Source organism: Diabrotica virgifera, chromosome 6 (assembly GCF_917563875.1).
Source record: "Diabrotica virgifera virgifera chromosome 6, PGI_DIABVI_V3a".
Classification (NCBI taxonomy): Eukaryota; Metazoa; Arthropoda; class Insecta; order Coleoptera; family Chrysomelidae; genus Diabrotica; species Diabrotica virgifera.
Window position 1 is genome coordinate 255333687 of NC_065448.1, and position 25632 is coordinate 255359318.

The 25632-nt window shown below is 32.4% G+C and overlaps 1 protein-coding gene across 1 annotated transcript in view; it reads right to left on the reverse strand.

Moving 5' to 3' along the window:
• Positions 1-746: 746 nt before the first annotated feature.
• LOC114331547 (transcription factor SPT20 homolog) overlaps positions 747-25632 on the reverse strand; it is a 66422-nt gene continuing 41536 nt past the window's right edge. Inside the window, exons 8-9 of the mRNA XM_028281145.2 lie at positions 24680-24901; positions 747-24515 (exon numbers count right to left, since the gene is read on the reverse strand). Coding sequence (XP_028136946.1) covers positions 24364-24515; positions 24680-24901 — 374 coding nt within the window. The 3' untranslated portion in view covers positions 747-24363. The remainder of the gene's footprint in view (positions 24516-24679; positions 24902-25632) is intronic.

The following is a 25632-nucleotide window of genomic DNA, read 5'->3' on the forward strand; positions in this document are numbered from 1 at the left end:
ATCTTGGCAATGCAGATGCTTTGTTGATCTGACTCCTCAGGCCCTGGATTCCGTGCACTGTAGATATCTACATGTCGCTTTCTATCGATGTCAATATTCGTAAAAATATTTGAATTTTAGCTTTAATTGAATTATTTTCTAGTTTTGCTACGTTATACTCTAATTGATGCTGAAGTGACACTTAGTAAAACAAGAAAATATTTGAATTAAAACTAAAAATTAAAATATATTGACATCGTGCCGATCGCTTTCTATCAATGTCAATATATTTGAATTTTTAGTTTTAATTCAAATATTTTCTTGTTTTACTAAGTGTCACTTCAGCATCAATTAGAGTATAACCTAGCAAAACTAGAAAATAATTCAATTAAAGCTAAAAATTCAAATATATTTACGAAAATTGACATCGATAGAAAGCGACGTGTAGATATCTACAGTGCACGGAATCCAGGCCCAGGCCTTTTACTGGGTCGTGGGTGCTTGATATATCTATGCCCAGATATCTGAATAGCATCACCTGTTCGATGGGGTTGTTCTCAACCACTAACTTACATCTGAGCGGATCTTTTGCTATCGTCATACATTTAGCTTTGTTGCTAGAAATGCTCATATTTAGTTGGCGGCTTATTTGAAAGAACTGAAAGAGCTGTATCTGAAGATCATCTTCTGATTCGGCAATAATCATTGCTGCATCGGAAGGAATTAAGAGGTATTTATCAGAAAAATAATTAAAATAAAAACAAAACTTAAAAAAATGTTTACTATTTATTAAATAGTTATCAACAGGTATTTATTATCTCTTTATTTTATAAAAAAGTGGTCATTCGAAAAAACTCGTCATTTTCAGTACTATATCTCCGCTAGAACGACCACACAAGAATCAAAGTTAAAACTATTGTCTTTACATTTATACAATATGTACTGTTTGTTGGGGGAGGTATAAATTAATTGATTAATCATAGAAAACAATATTAACATCAAAATCAAAATATTAAGAGTTGATATTGCAAAAAATAATTAAATGATTTATATACAATTATTTTCAAAATAATATACAATTATACAAAAATACTACAATGCACCACTTAATTACAAATTTGTTTCGTATTTCTAATATTTTACATCTTTTTACAAGCTTATTAGTCAGACCAAAATTTAACCACTTAATTCCTTAATCAAACTCTTTCTTTGCACACTAACATATTTCTATTTGTGTCTTTCTTCAAGCAATACTTCGAATTTAATCAACCAAGTGATTTATATACAAAACATCATGGAACTAAATTCCCTGACTTTTTGTACATAATGACACCGAAAGAAAGATGTAACTATATTTTCTTACAAGCATTTAAAAAGATTTTCAACCATCTCTTAAAATGTTAACTGTATGACATTTTTTAAAAATGTTTGCCAATATTGTGATTAATAACTTAAAACGTTTGTTGATGTTGTATATTTTCAAAACGATTTCCGAAGTGGAAGTCGAAGCGTCAAAATAAACTTATTTTAAAGTAGAGTTGTGGCTTAATTACCAATAAAAACAGTAAATCGAAACGTTTTACTGGCAACTGACTTATCTGGCATAATCCTTAACTTCAGTATTAAAACTGAACTAACTGTACAGATAAATTAAAAGACAATATAAAAATATAGAAATCTAAAAAGAGGTAAAACTATGCCAAAACTAAAAAAAAGCAAAAAAATAAAAATTGGGTAGGTACCCAAATAATAAGCAGTATATTAGAATTTTAATATTTAAGAACATATTTATAGAAAACCTCAAAAATGATCATAAAGGAATAGGGAGATGCAAGACCATACTGAGACTTCAGAACAGATCAAATAGACGAAGTACAACCGATCAGTGTGGACGAGATAAGACGAACCTTAAATAAAATAAAAAACGGGAAAACCACAGGATCTAGAAACATCCCCATTGAATGTATAAAACTCTCACCGTCCATACTAATAGAATTGTTGACGGAGATCTTTATAATGTCTAATCTAAGAAGAAAATATTCCAGAAGATTGAAAGAAAGAAATATCCCAAATGAAATACCGTACAATAGAATACTTACAACTTTTATGGTACGCGCATGTAATGTGAATGAAAGACGGACGATGGCCAAAAGAGGTCTTACACTATGTTCCATGGAATAGAAGGAGAAGCGATAGATGCTGGGAGGCACAGTTGTAGTATCGCAGATAGGTACTCGAAGATCGTCAGTGTTTCATGATGAGACCGATGTAAGGTTACATCCACGTCCGCTCCTGCATCGTATCTGATAATGTCTGCAGCAGTTGTAGACGAAACGTCAGGAACAAGCAATTACAGACAAAACTGGAAATATATACAACAAACAAGGTTTGACAACTTTGACAAAACGCAGGCCGCTAAGCTTGCGGTCCTTATAAAATATTAAAGAGTTTGAGCACGGAATGAAGATACTAAACATATATGCAAAATTGAAGGAGTTGGCAAATTGACCAAAGATGAAAAAAATAAACGTATTCGGCAGATAAATCGCATGTCAGTAAATAGAGTTATAAAAAATACTGAGAGACAAACCACCTAATGAAGGGAGATCAACTATAAAAAACAATGAATGACAAAAAACAATGGCTAGCATATGGCCATATGAAACCGAGGAACAATCCGACAGACAAGCAACTATGCCTAAATAAAGCAGAATTTATTTTTAATAGTTAAATGTTAAACGTTTTAAATCTTAAAATACTGTACGTAACACTTGTCACATCCTGTCTACAATGTTCAATAAAAATTTGAACATAGCTAGATTTTTAATGAATGCGCCTATGTTACCAAATAAAATTTCAAATCTGATTATACGATCAGAAAATACATTAGATACTTCATGCTTTGCAAATTTCTACAAATCCGTGAATTTTATCAGAAATTCAATTCTGATACTCTTCGCATTCATTTAATATTTTTACATAAATTCAAATACACTTCTCCAAGAAATTGACGCACCATCTTAAAAATTGGTAATTTTTAATGTCTCGAATTTCCTAAACCTGTTGTCAGATTGTGTGATTTTTTTAATATGGTATAGCCTTATTCTTTAACAATATCGCCGTAATAATATTGTTGCTAGACAGGTATATTGTCATTGTATACCGGATGTACCAATCAAACTGTTTTTTTTTTCTCAAAGTTCACCACATCCTGTGGAATATTCTAGTATTTACAAAATACTGAAATTAAAACCCAACTATCGCTTCAGGTTTTCTTAACATTCTGTTTTTTGATTCATTCGCTTATGTTGGATAATAAAAAGTTAGGTACTTTAACAACTAGCCATGTTCTTCATCAATACAGGATGTTTCTAAATAAGTGCGACAAACTTCAAGGGGTGAGACAAACATGAAAAAATAATGACAGTTTGCTTTATAAACGTACATATGTCCGCAAATGTTCCCTTTTCGAGATACGGGATGTTGAATGTTTTTTTACAAGCTGGAGATTGATTTATTGCTCTAAAACCGGTTGCGATATGCAAATGAAATTTGGTAGGTTTTAAGAGGCAGTTACTTCGCATTTTTTTACTTACAATTAAAAATTTTATATTTTTCATGGGCGCGCATACGGGTCATATTACATGATACCCGTAGTTCGGAAACGAAGCATTTGCGGACATATTATGTTTATAAAGCAAACTATCATTATTTTTTATGTAAAACCCCCTGTATTGATGAAAAACATGGCTAGTTGTTAAAGTAACTAACTTTTTTATTATCCAATATAAGCGACTTAATCAAAAAACAGAATGTTAAGAAAATCCGAGGTTATAGTTGGGTTTTAATTTCAGTATTTTATAAATGCTAGAATATTCCATAGGGTGTAGTGAAGTTTGCGAAAAAACACAGTTTAGCAACAACATTATTAAGGCGATATTGTTACAGAATAAGGGATATTATTATATATTAAAAATCGCTTAAATCGGACAACAGGTTTAGGAAATTCGAGACATCAAAAATAACGAGACATTAAATTCGTTAAGGTATTGCGTTAATTTCTTAGATAAGTGTATATTTAAAAATAATTATTTTTGCTGCCTTGTTATTGCAAGTTTGTTTACATAATTGTGTTAGTTGATAAAAATTATTGCTTGAATATGATTGAAATAAATAGAAAGTATTGACTATGATAGGAATCTGACAGCGCCAGTACTCAAAATCAGTCTAAAACGGATTAGTTGAAAATTATTGCAAAAATGCATTTTATAAAGGCCTATGTACATATTTACAAAAAGCTGTTGGAGAAAAATATACGATACCATACCACATACACTGAAAGAAAAAACAGTCTCACAACTAGGGCAGGTTTCATTCAAAACACGGTAGCATTTGTCTATCAAATTCCCTCTTTTGAATGAACGCAATTTCAAATTTTAAAACCACATGGAGACAGTTATACTAATATTCTTAGTTTGCAGATCGCAGTATCTTAATTTTCGATTTAATTTCTATTGTATATTTGTCCTTTTGAAAGGAATTTAAAAGAAAGCACAACTATGTAAATTTATTTCAACAATTACTACGTTATTGAGGAAGTTTATTTAATTGGTAATGAAAGAATTGCAGAATGCAACAATATTTTGTAATAGCTACGTTTAGTAAATAAGAAGCCCTTTACGTATATTTCATATTTAAAATTGTTACATAAAATTTTTTGTTTTGAAAACTTTTGGAAAAAATATTATTCTTCATAAAGTTCTGCTTGGTCTAAAACCTAAGATGCAACGGTTAGGTATAAAATATTTTCAGTCGTATACAAGGTTACCAAAAAATATGAAGTAGGTCACAAATAAAATCTACATTTAGGTATGTAAATATGTATATTTAAATTTAACACTATACGCTTAGTAGGGTAACCAAAAACACCTTTCAAAATTTAACTTTCTGTGCTGCCTTAAAAATTGAAAGAAAACAAAGCTCCTAGAGCAGATGCCATTATTTCTGAGCTTTTAAAGCGGTGCAAAAAATCTAACCTATTGTATAAGTAGACTAGAAGAGATTTGGAAGCAGGTAAAACTGCCAGAAAACTGGAACGTAGTTATAATTGTACCTATTCACAATAAAGGAGATCAAACAATTTGTGATAACTACAGAATCCTCCTAAACGTGAGCTACAAAATATTGGCCTAGATTATTTATGATAGACTATCGGAATATTGTGAAAACATAATAGTCAAATACAAGCGTGGATTTCGCAAAGAAAAATCAATTATTCATCAAATATTCCTTCTAAGACAAGCTTTGGAAAAACCATATGAATTTGGAATTGATACTCACCACTTGTTTGTGGACTTTAGATGTGCCTATGACAGCTTAGACAAAAACGCACTATACAAAGCCATGGTAGAATTCAATATGCCAATACACTTAGTGAAATTGGTGAAAGCAACCCCCTCAATAGTTGAGTGAACGGTTAGAGTGCAGAACGAAGTATCAAGAATTTTCCAGACACAAATAAGACTTCGACTCTACAGGTCTCCAAAGCCCCATGGTCATTGATAGTAACTTCTTTTTTAAAGATTATGTCATTTGCCAGACCTCAGATCAAGTCACAATGCTTTCATGAGAGAAAAGGTCTCCTTTAAATACATTTTTATTTTTATATTATTATTTTATAACTTTTTTTCTGAGGTTAGGAGTAACTCCACGTCATCATTATCATCAGCATCATGCAACCTCTTCAGTCCACTGCTGGACATAGGTCTCTCCCATTTTTCGCTACTCTCCATGGTTTTGTGCGTCTTGTTGCCATTTCTTGGACATTCTTTTAATGTCGTCCATCCAGCGACATCGTTGGTGGTCGTCCTTTGCTGCGTTTGTCTTCTCTTGGGCGCCAGTCAATTAGTTTTCTGGTCCATCTTGAGTCCTTTAGTCTTGCTACGTAACCTGCCCAATGCCATTTCAGCTTGGCTACACGTTCGACGACATCAGTGATACCTGTTAATTTCCTTAAGTATTGGTTCCTACTTTTGTCTTTTTTTTTTTCATGCCGAGAATTGATCTTTCCATGCGCCATTGTGCCATTCGCATTTTTAGTGCTGTTGTTTTTGTGAGCGTGAGAGTTTCTATGTCATATTAGGAAGAATATCTTCCGTTTCATAGCTATCGAGATGTTGCTCTTAAATATGTCTCTTAGTGAACCATACGCCACCCAAGCAAATGTTATTCGTAACTCCACATAAACATCATTTAATAGGTGGGTTTTGTTTGAGCGCTTTAGGATTAATTTTTTTTTTATTTTAGCGCTTTATAATTTGAAATCAGGCAGAACATTTCATGAAAAATAAGTTTAAACTCCCCAAACTTCATAAAAAGGTGTTCATTATTGCTTCAACATATTGAGACACACTGTATATCAAAAATATCAAGTGTTGAAAGAATTGTGCCAAATAATACTTTCTTTTAAATTTCCAAAAAGTCCAATATACAATCGAATTTACAATAGTAATAGTAATACTAACGAAAAATATAAAGTGACATGGCGTCAATGAATCAAATAACTTAATAAATCTAAATTAGTTTGGTGCAATCTTAATAAAGGTATACTACATTTTTTTAATTGATATTTTTTCGAAAATCTTTCTGTGTTAACAAAAGAATTGGTTTTTCTCTAAACTTTATGACTAACTTACACTAATTTGCTCTACTAAAAGGTGCTATCGACTCCTATGAACAAAAGCTGAACCAATAACAAAAAACACTTCAGTAATATAATATAAAAATATAAGTAATAAAATTTTTCTGTTCCTTTTGCATGTTTTTTTTTGGAAATTTTTAATGTAAATTTAAAATCAAAATAATTACTTTATTGTAAAAGATCTATTTCTTATCTATCTTAAACGAAATTTATGCAATTAATTTGATTTTCTAACGCATACTTATGGAGCAGACTTTGACACTAATACTAAAATTCGCTAATATGCTTATAATCACATAGAAAAAAAGCAACCTGGATAAAAAAGACTGGAAGAGGTGTGTAAGTCCCAAAAAATATCTTACATATGAGAAATAGCAAAGTCATCAACTCCCTCTACTATATTATAATCAAAAAACTGCACTAAGGATGAAAACGCATTTTTAGATGACAGACATTCAAAGGGGTCTCAGGCTGGTTTGTGTACTGATTCTTATCTTGTTTAACATACATTCAAAAGAAAATACAGGAAGCATATGAAGAAGATGAAGTTACATTGATATTGCAAGTGACATATCATAAAAACTATAGGAATATCTAAATAAATGGTCAGGGTCACAATAAAAATTAAAAAGGTAAAAATGAAGCAAATTTATGGGATAAAATTTAGTAATCTGAGTCAGGAGAGTCAGATATATTTTGTTCGGTGTGGAGTAAAAAATAAACCAGGGACAAGAAAAGCAAACACGGAGTGGAAACACGCATCATCAGCAATCCGAAAACTATGGGGTGAATATGGTTAGCAACAATATTTTCAAAAATTAAGAGAAACTACTGAAAAATCATGATCAGCATGTTCAAGAGACGTCGACGTAAATACAAGAGCAATTTCTTACGTAACCGGAATTTGAGACAAAACTTACTGTATCGGTAACATTAACAAAATAAAAAAAATCTGCTTATGTTACCGAGTAGGTATTTTACTTAAAAACAGCAATTTTTGTAGCATACTTATTTTGTGATGAATTAAATTAACAAAAAATATGTTCTCTTAATAATGCAAAAAAATGTAAGAAAATAGCCGGGTACTGTGTAGGTAAACTTACAAACTACTCACAAGATATTTTATATTATTTTACTAGAAGGTTCTAATATAAGAGTTTTATTATGTAAAATGACTAAGTGAGCTAGAACTGTATTGTGGCTGAAATACCACAATAATGAGACAGATAAAAAAGAGCTATAGCAGAGTGATTTTCTAACCGATTTCATTTTAATCATTTGATCATCTAACGATCATTTAACAATAATTATAGGGATGTAGTCTTTATCCTTGGACAGATAACTGAAAAATATATTGAATTTAAATAAACCTTTGTAGGTACTAGTTTTATTAGTTTTATAATTATTCGGTACATACGTTTTACCGAATAATTCATGGTAAAACTGTCTTACAATCACACAGAAGGCTAGCGTTCGATACCTGGTGTATACAAAGAAACGATACAAAATCATCTGTGACATAGTAGAATACAATTTTCGCACATAATTAGTTCGAGAGCAAACAAGAGTTTTCATTTTCAGTCTATGAAATTATAGACAAAGGTCAAAATGGAGAAACAATCATGCTATAAAATTTATCCATATTTTGTAACTCGTATGATACAAAATTCTACATGAGGAAAAGCACCAAAAAGATAAAAGTTATCATTACTCATGTTTTATTATCTTCTTCTTCTTTAAATGCCGTCTCCTAATCGGAGGTTGGATGTCATCATCACTATATTTACTCTATCTACTGCTGCTCTGAAGAGTTCTATGGAACTGCATTTAAACCAGTCCCTTAAATTCTTCAATCATGACACTCTCCTTCTTCCTATACTCCTTCAGCCTCTTCTCTTTTCCTGCATTATCAGTCTTAGCATTTCATATCGCTGTCCCCTCATTACGTGTCCCAGATATCGTAACTTTCTTATTTTTATTGTGTTTATTATTTTGCATTATTTGCCCATTTCTCGCAATACTTCCGTGTTCCTTTTCTTCTGTGTCCATGCTATTATATGTTTTATTATGCGTACCTATTGCTAAAGTTAAACATCGAAAAAGAAAAATGAAGAGTGCAGATTTCACTTATTTGAAGGTATTTACTGGTATGAGTTGGCTTTATTAAGCTCATTTTTTTGGGCAGTAAGGAGTCGTGTGGGGGACTTTATATGAAATAAAGTGAGTAACCTTATCGGGGTGAGCGATGCAATATAAGCATGACTCACAACAATTCACGATTGGACGCTCCCCCGTCGATTGCATCAGTTGCTGCAGTTTACGTTACATGCGAATTAGTTCGAGTACGTATTAAGCATACTTGAGGTCTGAACCTTCAACAGGCCGTGTTTTTAAGAAATCGAAAAAGGAAATTGAAGAAGACTTCAGAAAAAAAACTCTTCGACGGAAAATATAAATTTCTTAAACATAAAAATGTAAAAAAGAGTTAATGGGAGTTATTCAATATTTTTCACGCTGTATTCACTTTACAAAGACAAATTTCTATAAGAACCGTAAGATATTTTTCCATACGCAGGACAGGAAAACCCGTTAAGACGTAAATGTTTTCTTCACTTTCTTTCGAGTGAAAGCAAAATAGACAATTAACCTTCCTTGAAAATTTCTTCGTTTTGCAATAAAATTGATGCCAGCTCCAACATTAGATGTGATTATTAAACAAAAAATAAATTGTATTGAAATTATTAAATAAATTTTATTTTATCTTTTTTATAACCTATTTTCAACTTATGTAGCATTTTAGGTAAGATTTTTATAAAATTTTCTTAACAATTAATCAATTCGAGTGCAGCCTTTGAGAAACATAATGTGAAAAACCTATTAGCTTCTAGAAGAACTTTAGCAAGGACGATATTACCACGACAGAATGTAATAAAGTTATATTTTTGTTAAAGAAAAAGACTCAAACATAGTTCTAGCGTTTCAACCTTGCAAGAGAGTATCAGGTGTCAACCACTGTTTTTGAATTTTACACAACAGTTTAGAAAGCAACAATATCTAGGAGCAACAGTCACCAATGACAAAAAAGTAAAACTAGAAGCTCAAACGCGAATAATTGCGGAAAACCGATCTATGCAATGAAACATCTAATGAGATCAAAACTTGCCTCACGAGGTGAAAACATCCAGATATACAAAACCATTATACGACCAGCAGTCGCTGTTGATTTTCTATATACTCAGTTACTCTATGAGGCATTTATCGAATTAAGTGGTCTATATCATATTGCTGAAGGCTCATACAGAATCTTCTTATGGCATGCCACAGGTTTCGACCTACCATTTCCCACACATGTTCGATGGATAACAAATCAGCTGATCTTGACGGCCTCTATTGCAGCGTACGAACTCTATGGTTTCACGGGCAATATGAGGTCTTGCTTTATCCTGTTGAAAGATCGCATTTGGAATTATTTGCAGGTCGGGATGTAAAACCCGTTGCAGTACTTTACCAATATATCGTCGAGCTGTCAAAGTGCCGTTAATAAGAAATAGAGGTGATTTGCGTCCTAAGCATATAGCACCCCATACCATTATACTTGGTTGTCGTGCTGTATGACGTTCAATAGCCATGTCTATATATTGGTCTCACACCTTGAAAACGTCTTACCCTTGGTAATGGTAGATGAAAATAACTTGTTGATTGGAATTATTTTATTATCTATATCTTAAATTAAATTTACTGCATTATACTCCGTCTATTCATTTTTATATAAAAATTTATTATTTATAATTTAACAGTCATTTCTTGTAAATATGAATTAGTTAGTGATGGTAAAGACAGTGTTTAATATTTTAATCTCACCTTAATCATTTATCATAATAATGACTCCATTTGTAAAAATAACAAGACTAAACAACACAACATAATATTAACCTAGTAAAATATATCACACTGATTCCATAATATAAAAAATACACCTATACATTTTATGAATCAATTTTCACGGAAAATATTCGTTGATCTAAGATGTAAGTCAACACGCCGTCGCAAAAAAAATTGAGTATGTTAAAATAATGCTGTTTTTTCTTTTGTTTAACGATATCTGGAAGAGAGTGATTATAATTATCATCCAAACAGATAGAAAATTAACAATAATTGACTTCGCAAAAAAAACTTAATCTCAACCGTCAAAATTACCAGTCTGTTAGCTGAGGAACTAATGTATATCCGTACCAGATATCTAAGATACTCATTAATATTCAAAAATTTAATGAAAAATCCTTTGTAAAAGGTATAATAAAATTTATTAAAACCCCTTTAAGGGCCACACACAGAACGTTTTCGATATTTAAAAATACCATCATTAGTGTTTAGAACTGGTTGATTAGAAACTGAGCCACCAAAGAAATACCAGATGAACTCTTTAAATGGTATAAAAATTTATTATATTAGCATATTTGGCTAAAATTCCATAGGATGAATAACATTTATAAAGAATTAGGCCCTTGGGCACAGCATGACTCCCCTATCACGTGGGTTGCTAAACTGGTAGATATATCTATACATGAAGACTGTTAAATGGCAACTGTGGTATTTCTTTGGTGGCTTAGCTTGTGATCAACCAGTTCTAAACACTGATGATGATATTTTTAATTATCGAAAACTTTCTGTGATGTAGCCCTTAAAGGGATTTTAATCAATTTTATAGATTTTACAGAGGATTTTTCAATAAATTTTTGTGATACAGCCAGCTACAGGAAAAATTCTTTCTTTTCCTTGTGGATTTCATTAATATTCAACTCAGCGGAGTGCTATTGTTGGAGGTGTGAAATTCTATAAACAAGAGATCATTTTATAAAACAGGTAGATCCCTTGTTTATGTAATTCAACACCTCCAATAGTAGCACTCCCTGAGCTGAATATTAAAATGAGTTTCAGACGTCTGGTACTACTTTACGTTATGTACCAAATACAGCAAATATCGAAATTGGTCACGTTGGGTGAAAACCTAGAACTTGCAAAGTCGAATAGCTTGTATTCTCTATAAATGTCTATTTTACCACTAAGATTCAGACCCAAACAATCTGAATTAAGCAAAAATGCTCCAGTTTCTAAGCGACTAAATTTCCCTAAAAAAAAAATAAAAAATCATCTGATAAAATAAGACCGTCTGTGATACTACTAGTCAAAATATCTACAAATTTATGTGTAGGTACATTTTTAAGTTTTTAAAAAATATTTGATTTCAAATCCAAATTTTGCGTTGTCTATTATATTATTCTTGTTTTATTTCAACAACTTTGTAATTGAAAAAGGATTAATAAAAATAATATAACTCTGTGTTTAGATGTATAAAATCGTAAACACACAAAAGCGAAACCAGCATATTTTAAACATTTATGAGGCGTTTAGACTGAGGTGATTTAATAAAGAAAAAAATAAATTAAAAAAATTACCCAATACCTATATACAATATATTATATCGATGGTTTAAAAATATGTATCAATTTAAGCGGACTCGTACACCAAAGCAATATTGTACAGAAATCGCATATAACAGACATTGCGGAAAGATATGTAGTGAGCAGGGTTGCCAGGTTAGTTTTTATTTCTTCAGTAGTTTTGCTTTCAAAAACAACAGTAGAAATCAGTAGATTTTGTAAGCCATGTATAGTACAGCAAAACCTGTGCTAACGGCCACCTGTCCTAACGGCTATTTTCAAAATTCTCCCAACAAATTATATGTAGATTCCCTTATTTATGAGCTAGTATTTACGGCCACCTTTATAATACGGAGGCGGCCAAATAATCTCATATTTTTAAAGCCTTTATAGAAATTTACCTGTTAAGCTTTATTGGTCAGACATATTTCGCCTAGATATCTTGCATTTTCAAAACTAACATTTTGATCCGCTAAATAACTCAGTTGAGACAGCGTGCAGACCAATCTACGCACCAAACTTTGTTCACAATTCTCAGAAAACCCTCTAATATCTTGCAATTTCTCGTATGGTCCCGTTAATTTAAATTTTTGGTCGCACAAAATTTTTTTTTAAAATTATGCAAACTTTTTCCTTTGGTTAAAATGTCTTTGCGATTCAAAAACTGTTTGACTTCCTTCTCCACGCCTGGATCCTGGTCGCCATACTTGATCTTTGCTGGTACTTTTCATATTTCATAGAGGTCCTCATGATCAGGGAAGCTATACAAAGTTTTAATTTGCTCTTCGAAATGTCTGGCATTGTCTACTACCAAAAATACCAACAGTTCTTTACGCTCTTTCTTTATACTGCTTCTGGTACCGTAAAACTTTTTCAGTGAGCTCACAGTGCCGTGAAAGAAATCTTTGGTAGTCAAAAATTTTAAAACATGTCTCACAAAGCTATTTAGAAATCTGAAATTTGCGGTTTCAATCCTTGTAGTCTTTATTATTATCGATAATATTAAACAAGATATTTATGACGTCCCTTATAAAAAAGAATCTCCATGAGCTGTCGGGATTTAGCTCGCTTATGATCATGTTTACGAAAAACCTGTAAGGTTAGAGATACTTTAGTTTGTCCATGAAGATTTGGCTTTTGTAGATGTTAGATTTGAGTTCAAGTAGAACGTTTTCGAACTTAGAAAGACTAGAGCCTGTTAAAAAGTTTGCTAAGGGTTCACTGTCACAAAGAAATGTCTCCACAAAATTAAAACATTTCCCAACATCAATAGAACTAAGATGCTTCACGAAAATGACAGGTTTCCCCAAAATGAGACTCAGTCATTTTCGTCAGTTAAAAAATCCAATATGCCAACTACAATTTGATCTAAATTGTTTTGTAAACCACCCTTTAGACATGTATGTCCCATTACCTAGGAATACTAGAGCAAGCTCTTGTTTTTGATCAATATGTCAGCTGTCATATTGTCTAGATCGGAACATATGATACGTGTAAATATTTTTTCTCCAGCTTTCTCTACAAGTTTCATATTCGTTGCTACAAGTTCTTTAACAACTTTTATAATACCATCAGCAGCATCAGTCGTCATCAAAATTTGAGCACATTCGGCCAAGCATTTTTTGAAAAATTCATATTTTGTGGAACAGTTAAATAATGTATATAGGAAATTTTCGAAAGAATAACTATCGGCGCACCATTTTTGATAGGGAATATAATATGTATGTTTCTAAGATGTTACCTTCGGACTCTTGGAACTTTCGTTTGTAAATAATTTTAATTATTTTGTCCAACGAATTTACTTATCCTTTTCGTTTCCACTTGAACATACGGCATCTACTGTCATTTTCCATTTTGCCGATCTTTCTCTGACTTCTTTTCAGGTTAGGCAGACCTTTTCTGCTTCTTTAATAATTATTTTCTTCCATGTATTTATCGGTCTCCCATGATTCCGTTTTTCTGGAGGTTGGAATTAAAATTTCTTTTTAATTTATTAATTAGAAATGATTAATAATTAATTAGCTCTTTGTGCCTGACAAGCTTAACAGGGAAATTTCTATTAAGGCTTTAAAAATATGAGATTATTTAGCCGCGTCCGTATTATAAAGGTGGCCGTAAATACCAGGTCATAAATAAGGGAATTTACATATAATTGGTTTGGAGAATTTTGAAACTGGCCGTTAGTAGGTACAGGTGGCCGATTTTGACAGGTGGCCGTTAAGACAGGTTTTACTGTATTATACATGGCTTACAAAATCTACTGATTTCTACTAATTTTTTGAAAGCTAAACTACTGAAGAAATAAAAACTAACCTGGCAACCCTGCTCACTACATATGTTTCCGCAATGTATGTTATATGCGATTTCTGTACGATATTGCTTTGATGTACGAGTTCGCTAAAAAGTAAAACTGCAATAGTTGCAAATACACACAATTGTTCTACATGATTCAAGATATATAATAAATTAATTTGTACTGATTGGAAAGAAAGACAGAATACACATTATATAGATTTCCTCATTGACAGAGGTGTAATGAGATGAATTATCATTTTGAATTTGCAAGGACGAAAATCCATATCCTTTTTAAACCTAAATTACCAATTACTGAAGCAATACTAAAAGGGCATTGATTAAATTAGTCACTTATTGAGTGACTTTAGTCAGTTACTTAGTAGAAACTTCACTAATTCACTAATAAAATGTCGAATAAAAAAATCGCTTTATAGAATTTAATTGGAGAACCCTTGGTTAAAAATAAGAGAAATGTAGATCATGTACATAAAAAGTACTCCATTATTCAAGTGTAGAGTGATTAATCTAATATTTTAAAAATTATTTTTATAGGAACTAATATTTTTCCTATTAATACAGATAGCAATATGTCTAAACAAATATGTACCTACTAATAGAGTATAACAGGACTGTGTATTGGCTGCTATATTATTTAATTTATACTCTGAAGCAATATTCAGCAGAGGTTTGGAAAAATACAAGAAGGTATAAAAATTGATCAGGGTAGATTAATCTTCAGCCCCAACAAATTGTTGCCTAGACTAACAATATATACTTATACCACAGAATAACTAACGATAATGTGGTTAGTTATTCTGTGCTTATAAATACTTCCAGCTGCATTGGCGGTTTGGTTCATCCAACATCCTTCAAACTGTCATTCAAATCAGTTGCTGCTTACTGTCCGTAATGTGAGGATTTACCCTCGGAGAAGCAGCCCACGTGTTTTGTGGGGGTCCTGTGATGCCTGATGTTATCTTCTTCTTTAAGTGCCAACTCCGCGACGAAAGTCGGCAATCATCATGGCTATTCGGACTTTAAAGACGGCTGCTCTGAAAAGTTCATTTGATGTACATCCGTACCATTCTCTCAGGTAGCGAAGTCATGATATTCTGCGTCTCCCTATGCTTCTTTTTCCTTGAATCTTTCCCCGCTTGATCAATTGGAGCAAATTGTACCCACGGGTAATATGTCCGAGATATTCTAATTTTCTTGTTTTGATGGGTCCACTTCTTTATTAATCTTTCTCAGAACCTCTTTTTTTGTGAAGTGTTCTGTCCACGATATTTTAGAATTCTTCTGTACACCCACAGCTCGAATGATTCTAGTTTTTTAATTGATGCCGACTGATGTTATATCTAGAATTATTTCTTCATTCAATTTAATTCAATTCAATAATTCAATCAATTTAAAATAAAAATGTAAACTTTCTACATTTGTATAACATTTAAAGGGTTTTTGGCCATATATTTTGGTGGCTCAAGCATGTTAAAACCCTGTAAGTATAACCAATTTGTATTTTTCAACCTTAGTCAAAATTTCAATTCAACGTTTCCTTTCGGAAAAATGATTGTACTCATTTCATGTTAACAGCACTGATGATGAACTTTTTAGTCCGAAAAAGTTCTGTAATGTAGCTCTTTAAGGGATTTTTAAATAAAATATACCTTTTATAAAGGATTTTACTAATTTTTTATCAAGAAATTATGTTTCACCGCTATTTAATTCGTAGGTACATAACCACTACGTCGAATGTTTTAACTTATTAGATTTATCAACTCAGATACATACCGCGTAGGAACGTGAAGAAGTGAACATACACTATTCAACATGATACTGAATGCTATGGTTTCAAATAAGACAGAAAAGAACATCTCTCATATCGGAAATATGGGTGCGGTAGGCCAAAGATGCGTATATACAATAATGCCTAGGTGTACACTCAGCTTACGAAGTATACACCTATATATTGAGTCTTAGATCAATTTTCAGCTTGTCACAATGGATTGCCACGTGGATTGCATCTTAAAACTTCGTCTCAGTTAAGACGTGTTTATATTAGAATCAAAAATTATAGTGCAACGTAAGTGAAACTTAAACGGCCTTATCTATAAGCTGAGCTGAGCTAAAGATTTGTTGGTGCAACCAGGCATGAGAGTGTTATTACCAATTCAATCTATAAATTTTTCGTTTAAAAATCCACCCATTTCCAGTTATATAATTCGAAAAATCTGAATGGCAGCTACGTACGCCGTTGCTCCCGCTTGGCGTAGCTAGTGTAGTTGGGGGTCAACGATTTGACAGTTCTTTAAGCTTGTATGGTAGTTTTGTTTTAATTATTGCGATTTAATAAATTAGGGCAGAAAATACGGATCTTGAACTGTTTGTGAATTGAAAAACGAATTGCAAAGAAATGCAAGAATTACTGGAAAAAAGTTATTCACATAAGAGAGAGAGGGAAAAAATTTAATCCTTTGTAAATTTACTATTGAACTAAGACCTTTAAACTCCAGCGCTACAGATTTAGGTAAGAAATATGAAAAAATAAAATCCTGATGAGTCATCTCCTACAATTGTTCTTAAAGATAATCCATGAAAGAATTTCCAAGCTGTGTGAAAGTCAAATTTCGCCCAACCAGTTCGGGTTGATAAATGCTGTTGATATGAGAAAGGCTTTGTGTTCAATACAGTTCTTTTTCCAGAGATAAAAAGACGTCAATAGCGACGTATACGCATGTCTGGTTGATTACGAGAAAGCGTTTGATCGAGTACAGTACGCCAAGATGATGCAAACATACTAACCGAAGCAGGAATTAACAACCAAGATTTGAGAATAATTAGAAATCTTTGCTGGAATCAGACTGCAAACCTCAGAGTTGACGGTGAACACACCGAATATGTGAAAATCATGCGTGGAGTGAGGCAAGGCTGAATTTTGTCCCCCTTAATTTTCAATCTTTACTCTACTGAAAGAATATTTATCGAAGCTTTGCACGAAACTAGAAAAGGTATTCTACTAAACGGGTACCGGCTAAATAACATCAGGTATGCAGATGACACCATAGTGTTTGCGGACAACCTCGAAGACCTACAAGTCCTCATGAACAAAATCACGTATTACAGTCAACAATATGGACTCAATATAAACGTAAAGAAGAAAAATCTTATGATCATTGGCAGGAAAAAGATAAAAGAAGTTCAACTCTACATCAACCAAACCCCTGTAGAAAGAGTGAGGTACTATAATTATTCCGGCACCATAATAAATAATGAAGAATGAGACAGAACCAAGAGATAAGAGCGCGCATCGGAAAAGCTAGATCAACCTTCAACCTTATGGGGGCCTTTTTCAAGAGGCACCTTTCCCTTGGTATAAAAGTAAGAATGCTTAGATGCTACGTCTTCTCTGTCCTTTTTTATGGTGTTGAATCATGGACCTGAACGAAGATATGCGCCGCAAATTGGAAGCATTTGAGATGTGGCTATATCGGAGAATTTTTAAAATCCCATGGACTGATCGGGTCACATATGAGGAGGTCCTTAGAAGAATGAGGAAGAACCTAGAGATACTAACCACCATCAAATCTCGAAAGTTGGAATACTTTGGACACATTATGCGAAATGAATCCAGATATGCCCTCCTACAAACCATCCTGCAAGGAAAAATATTTGGAAAACGAGGTCCAGAAAGAAAAAGAACATACTGGTTAAAGAACCTCAGAACCTGGTTCAACACAACATCTGTGCAGCTTTCCGCGTTGCTGCAGATAAAGTGAAGATTGCCATGATGATCGTCAAAATTCGTCACGGATAGGCACATCAAGAAGAAGAAGATAATAAAATAAAATAAAAGACAAATAAGTAGTATTTAATGCTTTTGCAGTCGAATCAAGGGGCAATACGTAATCTGTTGCAACAAAATGTTTATTGCAGATACGTGCATTTATTGTCGGCACATATTTATCTCTCCTTATTACTACAATCCACTTTTTTCTCATCAGATTATCTTTAAGAAATCTTTGTCCTGATATTCTAGATGAGCACAAAGGTATAGGACAACCCCGAGGCATCTTATTTTCCCAAATTAAGTTTACACAGCGAAATAAATGCAATCTTTACTTAGAAATATATAGATTTGGACAGTTGACGTGACCTCCAACTACACTAGCGCCATCTACGTTGAGATTTTCAGATTAGCTGCCATTCGAATGAACCATGTTCCAGTAGTCAAATAGCAGAAGCATGAATAACTTCGCAAAAAAACTTATTATATTGAACGGATTGGACTAATAAGAAGATGTTGTATTTGTAAAAATATAAGAGATTATATCAGTACAGTGGAACCTCGATAACTCGGATTAATCGGGACCACGACCGATCCGGGTTATCGAAAATCCGAGATAGCCGGAGAATATGGTAAAAATTAATAAAATACGGTATACTTACAGATAAACTCCGTTAGAATTGAAATAACATGAAATATTTTTATAAATATGCACAGTACATATTACCTACTCATTACAATTCTAAAAAAAACACCAAACCCAAACAATACAAGACACACAATACTAAAGACCATTGTTTATAAAAGAATTTTTTAAATAGTCTTTCCTAAACAATGCTGACAGTTTGAAATAAAAAGGAATAGATACTACAGACAGCTGGCTGTTGTTTCTGCGGCGTGTACTATGAGTAATTTTTAATCTCGTGTTCAAATTACACACATAAGTACACGACACAGAGAGTCTAGACACATTATCTCTCAAATATTATATTACATACACTTTTATTGTTGAAAGGATTGTCTGATAATTAACTATTTTGATTGGAAATAAGCCACAATTAAATTGAAAAATACAAAATATTGAAAATCAAAATGTTTATCTGATGAAAATCGGTCCGGGTTAGCCGGACTTCCGGGTTATCGGGGGCCGACTTATCGGGGTTCCACTGTATTCGAATAAATTTTCTTGGAAAATTGTATTTACAGACAAAAATTATGTCTTAGTCAATTCTGAGCAAAATAGAGACATAGGTACTTCGTACAGGAAAAAAGGATTTAGGTATCCCTTTTTGCATGTATTAATAGCAATAGCTGTATTAATAGCAATGCTTTAATAGCAATATTGCGATATTGAATGACAAGGAAAGATATTGTTGCGATTTTCCTTGATGGAACAATTCCTTGGCGATAGCCTATGCCTATACTATCGACGAATATAATAATTAAGTTAATTGAAGAAACTATCTAATAAAATATTTTTTTGAAAAAATAATGATTTTCACAGTAAAGTACGAAATTCTCTTATATTTTTTTATTTTCTTTATATAAAAATAAATATTAACATTAAAATATAAATATTAAAACAATGTAACATTTTATGTTATTTGTTCTACTGTTACTTGAGAATATTAAACCGACATCACTAGTGTAATTAATACTAAACTCATTTAACAGAGTCACAGTAATCTTACCAATAGCTCAGGCGTAGACTAATATGTGCGACGTTGTAAGTTCTTTTAGTAGTATATTCATTTCTTGACGTTCCCATGTTAATCAAGGATATTTTGGATTTTCACGTAGGTACTTATTTCAATATTTTATGATTTAGTAGCCTTATTAATAAATTTTTAATCGAAATTGTTCTTCGTGTAACTGTGTCTATGTATATACGGGGTTTACAAATATAAATTCGGTCGTACTAACAGAAAATTATTTCTTTATACATAAACACAACAGCAATCTTGAATTAAGATTTTGTAACCAATAATATATTATTTTATTAACATTATTACTTTATTATTATTATTTCATTTCATTATATTAATTTCATTTCATTTGCTATAAAGTACTTTTTTCATTTAATTGAATCATTAATTTATGTTTAAGAGAAACCAACTACACTACTCGAAGAAATTAACGCACCACTTTAAAAATGGGTATTTTTTGATGTCTCGAATTTCCTAAACTTGTTGTCCGATTTAAGTGATTTTTTTAATACGGTAAAGTATTATTTATAGCAATATCGCTGTAATAATATTGATACTTAACAGGTAAATTGTCATTGTATACCGGATATACCAATTAAACTGTTTTTTTTTTCTCAAAGTTCACCACACCCTGTGGAATATTCTAGCATATATAAAATACTGAAATTAAAACCCAGCTATAGCCACATGTTTTCTTAACATTCTGTTTTTTATCCATTCACTTATGTAGGATAATAAAAAAGTTAGGTACTCTAACAACTAGCCTCGTTTTTCGTCAATACAGGGTCTTGAAAACGAAGCGTTTGCACATACGTTTATAAAGCAAACTGTCATTAAGTTTGCCATCCTTATTTAAAAACATCCTGTATTGATGAAAAACCAGGCTTGTTGTTAAAGTACCTAACTTTTTTATTATCCAACAAAAGCGAATGACTCAAAAAACATGAATGTTTACAATACATGGGGCTACAATTGGGTTTTAATTTCAGTATTTTATAAATGCTAGAATATTCCACAGGTCCACGCGAACTTTGAGAAAAAATCACTGTTTGATTGGTACACCCGGTATATAATGACAATTTACCTGTTTCTAGCAACAATATTATTACAACGATATTGTTAAAGAATAATGCTAAAACATATTAAAAAATCACTTAAATCGGAGAACAGGTTTAGGAAATTCGAGACATCAAAAATGACCCATTTTAAGGTGGTGTGGTAATTTCTGGGAGTAGTGCATATATCAACCAGTTCAAATTTCAAATCAGTGAATTTAGACAAAACTCAAAATGAAATTCATCAATCTACATTAATTTGTTTATGGAAAACACTGAACGGTACTTTTGGCACCAATACATTTATACACATAGGAACAACGTCAAATTGTGCAATGTAATGCAGTAAATTGAGATCACAAATCTCTTTTTTTCAAAAGAAAATACCAGGAGACAAATTTGGATACATAAAAATTCCCCTAATGTCCCTTGATACGATTCAGTAAAATTACTTGGAAGTAATATTAACCATTATGTTTAATAATTATTTAATAAAATATTTTAGAACCAAAAAATCGGTATATCCCAAGTAGTAGATTTTCTACAAGTATTTGCCACTTCAAATACAACACAATACAGAGTATTCATCAACAATTAAATTTAAATTGTAAAGAAATGTCAGTAAAAATGGAAATACAGTGATGAGCACACTAATAACCATAGATATAATAACACAATAGATTAGGCCAGGTCCGAAAAAGAGCGTAACGCGGAGCTGTTTGGGTCGGTGGTCTATCTACCTCTCTCTACCGGCGCTTAGTTTTCTCTCTCTAGCATATGATGGCTGCCGCCTCTGTGTAACTGTCGTTCCATTACTCCCACCTCTTGGTAGATACGCTCACACTCGCACGACAGACAAGATAGCTAGACCACCGTACTTGATATTGGCGTTACACCCCGATGCATTGAGTGGCATATCCCTAGCCTGATCTATTGTTGACATATCTCTGCTAATAACCGGCAAAATGCATAACGCAAAAGATGGAAAACATAATACGTTGTGAAATAAAAAAGAGATGAAACTAGCAGGGATGTAAAATTATCGATAGGAACCTATTTTACATTACATTACACAGTTTCCCACCTTTAGACGTCTGTAACAGGAGAATTTTATAAAATTCTCCTGTCACAATGACAGTTGTCATACTCCTCCGAAAAGTCTAAAGGTGGGAACGTATGTAATGTAAATTTATAGGTTAATATCGATAATTTTGCACCTCTACTAGTTTCATCTCTTTTTATTTCACAACGTGTTATGTTTTACATATTTTGCATTATTTTGCCGGTTATTAGCGCACTCATCACTGTAAAGTAATACTAAAACCAAATGATCCCAAAATAAACGTGAAAATACATAACTATAGTGAGACCCGATATCACAAATGTATGTGCAACCTGGAGAGTAGTTGACACAAAAAGTCTCAACAAAAATTTGAAATTTTGAAGATTATTGTTGAAAAATATTTGGGATAAAAGAAGACAGATTTAGTAAAGTTGTTTAAAAGTATTGAAATTACAACTCAATGTAAACAAAGAAGGCACAGAGTTATAAAAAAAGATGCGAAGAAGATCTAAAAGACAAAAAATTGTAAAACTGGAAAAACCACACAGGCTTGAATTTAAATTAAATAAGGTTTGTAGATATATTTTTATCCAATTTTTCGCACATATAGATTGTAAAATAAAAAACAATCCGGACACACTAGTGAAAAACCCAACAATTAAGGAAAACAGCTTTACATTTAATTCGATTCGGGGCCACCACCATCGGCTGACCAAGGTTTCTGCTTTTCAGCGTCTTCAGAACCGCCTGTGGTGTATCCCGAAGCGAACTAATTCTAGCTGTTCCACTAGGCAAAATAATAAAATATTATATGCTTACGGACGCATTAGCGAGATCTATCCGACCTATAGATTTTTTATCTTTCCCAACAATTAAGTTTGACCAATCGATATCGCAAGGCCTTCCTGTCTTGGAAATCCATATTACGCAACAGAAATAGCTCTATGTATCTTAGCAAAAGAACTCTTAAATGTTATAAAAGTAACAACAATGAACTGAAGAAATCTGTTTCGAGCAGCTGCTAATAGAGAAAGGTTTCACGACATTATCGACATGATAATAGCTGACGTCTTATGACAGACAAGACCACACCAGAAGAAGAATGGATGTAGCATACTAACTGTTGAAAAATAGCATGCACACACTATAGGGATTTTCATCGATTGCCATTTGTTTCGAGCTTCTGTCATATGTTGTATAATCTGTGTATAATATAAATATACACGGATTATACGACATATGACAGAAGCTCGAAACAAATGACTGTGAATGAAAAGCCCGATTAATCAAATTTGCTGTTTGTACTTACAATAACAAATAAATGTCAATGTTAAAATGAATAGGGTATTCCAAGACTTTGCTGACGTTTATCACACCGCTGGGAGTCAAACTGTTAAACATTGTATATGTTGTACCGGATTGTGTTTCTTAAGTTTTTTACCTCTTTACTAGTTTTTAGTTGTATTTTCCGAACATTTTGTTGTTGATTTTTTGTAGTTTTTGGTTATAGAAGTACTTGAAAGACTTTATTTAATTTTAAGCAGTGAATAAATAGACATGGGTGAATATTTTCGAAAGTTGTTGGTAGACAATACAGATGTTGCTAGTAGGTATAAGGAAAAGATTGGCAAAATAAATAATATAGATTCATTTTCCCTCTACTAGTCTGAATTAACCTACAGTGGAGAAAAATTTTCAAGCGTAAGTAACATGGACATAGTCAGTTATTTAGCATTTTTATAGAACATTTTATAGCATTTAACCATTGTTTTTGTCTCTCAGATGATAACTTATTTAGTTCAGTTTTATGCTTAACATGTAGCACTGATGGTAACCGATAAAACTGAACGTTTTCACATTTTATTCGAATTCTACACTTCAATACACAACAAAAATGAGGCATGTTACATTTTTACATTAATTCTTCCAATGAAAATGTTAAATTAATCCTTGTACAAAACAAAATTACAAAGAAACGTAACTAAAATGATCTAAAACACATTAGGAAGTAACAAAATAACTTTTATGATTGCCTCCCAGTCGCCATATTGACTTAATTTTTACAGAATGTTGGAATGCCCTATGAATATAATAAAACAACCTACAGGTAAGTGAAGACAGATAAGTCTTTAGCGTATTATTTATCATTTTTACTTAGAATTATTAATGAAACACTCTGTATCAGGGACAGAATCCTTAAGTATGTATCTAAATTTGACGTGACTCCATAAGTGGCAGTTAACAATAATCAAGTACTCACAACATCTCTCAGAAAATTACAAAAAATAAAGACTAGTTTAAAATGTAATGTACAAACTGGACTGCTTAAAAGTTACACATCTATTGGGGATCAGACGTACTGGACCTTCTTCTAATGTTTCCCAAAACGTTAGGCTGATTCAGACAGATTTGCTGGAACTGCTGAAGCTGCGCTTGCTTCTGAAGTTGACTTGCTATTGCAGAATTCGGGGCCAGCGAAACTTGGGAAGTATCTGAGTGAGCGTAAAAACAATTTTTTTAACATTTTTATCACAGCGTTATAGTTATTTTAAAAAATATTAACTAAAATCATGCATGAATTTATAGTGATACTAAAGCATATATTGACCAAATGACTATGAATTATCAAAATTTAGTTGCAAATCAGTCAACTGACTTGTGCTTGGTGTGGCCATTTTTATGGTGATGGGTGTTCTTTGCAATGTTCTGGAAGTCAATGTTTGCTGCTGGGCAGTTGTCGGCTGAGTTCTTGGCCTCTGTATGGGAGTTATCAGTTGAAACGGCTGTCCACCTTGGGTTAGAGACAACGTCTGCGGACTCGATGTTGTTCTGATTCCTTGTTGAGTTACTCCTTTCACTCCTGAAGTCATCAATTGAGCTACAAACAGAATAAAATGATTGTTATCAAGTATATTCAAATGGGAAATAAGCCACAATTTTACCTAAAAATGATTTTATTAACGTTTCGACGCCCAAGTCGGGTGTCGTTGTCAAAATACAAAATAATACTAAATAAACAAAAATGTTGTTGCTTAGTAAAAAATTCTTCTAATAATTTATTTAATCTGACTCATTTATATGGCAATTCAGACACGTATTATACATTTTAAAGTAGACGACTTTAAAATTATATTGCCAATATTGATGAGTTGCGTTCCTGGGACGACTTTACTAAAAGATAGTTCATTCGATTACATGAAATCAATCCCAACTCAAGAATATCCGCCACAAAAAATCATAGCATGTGATCTGTCTTTAAAAAGACAACCAAATGCAACGGTGGCACTGAAATTCTCGCGTTAGAGATTCCATAGTAAATCACGAGGGAAAACCAGGAAAAACCTCGTGAATCCCGACATCGTCAGTATTTGGGTTTACATTTAGTTTACTCTCAAAACTAATACCAAATTCTGACTTGATATTTTAAATAATACTAAAATACTAAATATGTACTAACTCAATATGTTACTGATTTACTAATTGTGGTATTTTCTTTCTATTGACTTCCTCCTTTAATATGGGTAACCACATCCTACTGCATTCTACCGAGGAATTTGCGACACAATTGGTTTCATTTAGCATAATTAGAGCCGCTTCTTTGATATGTCT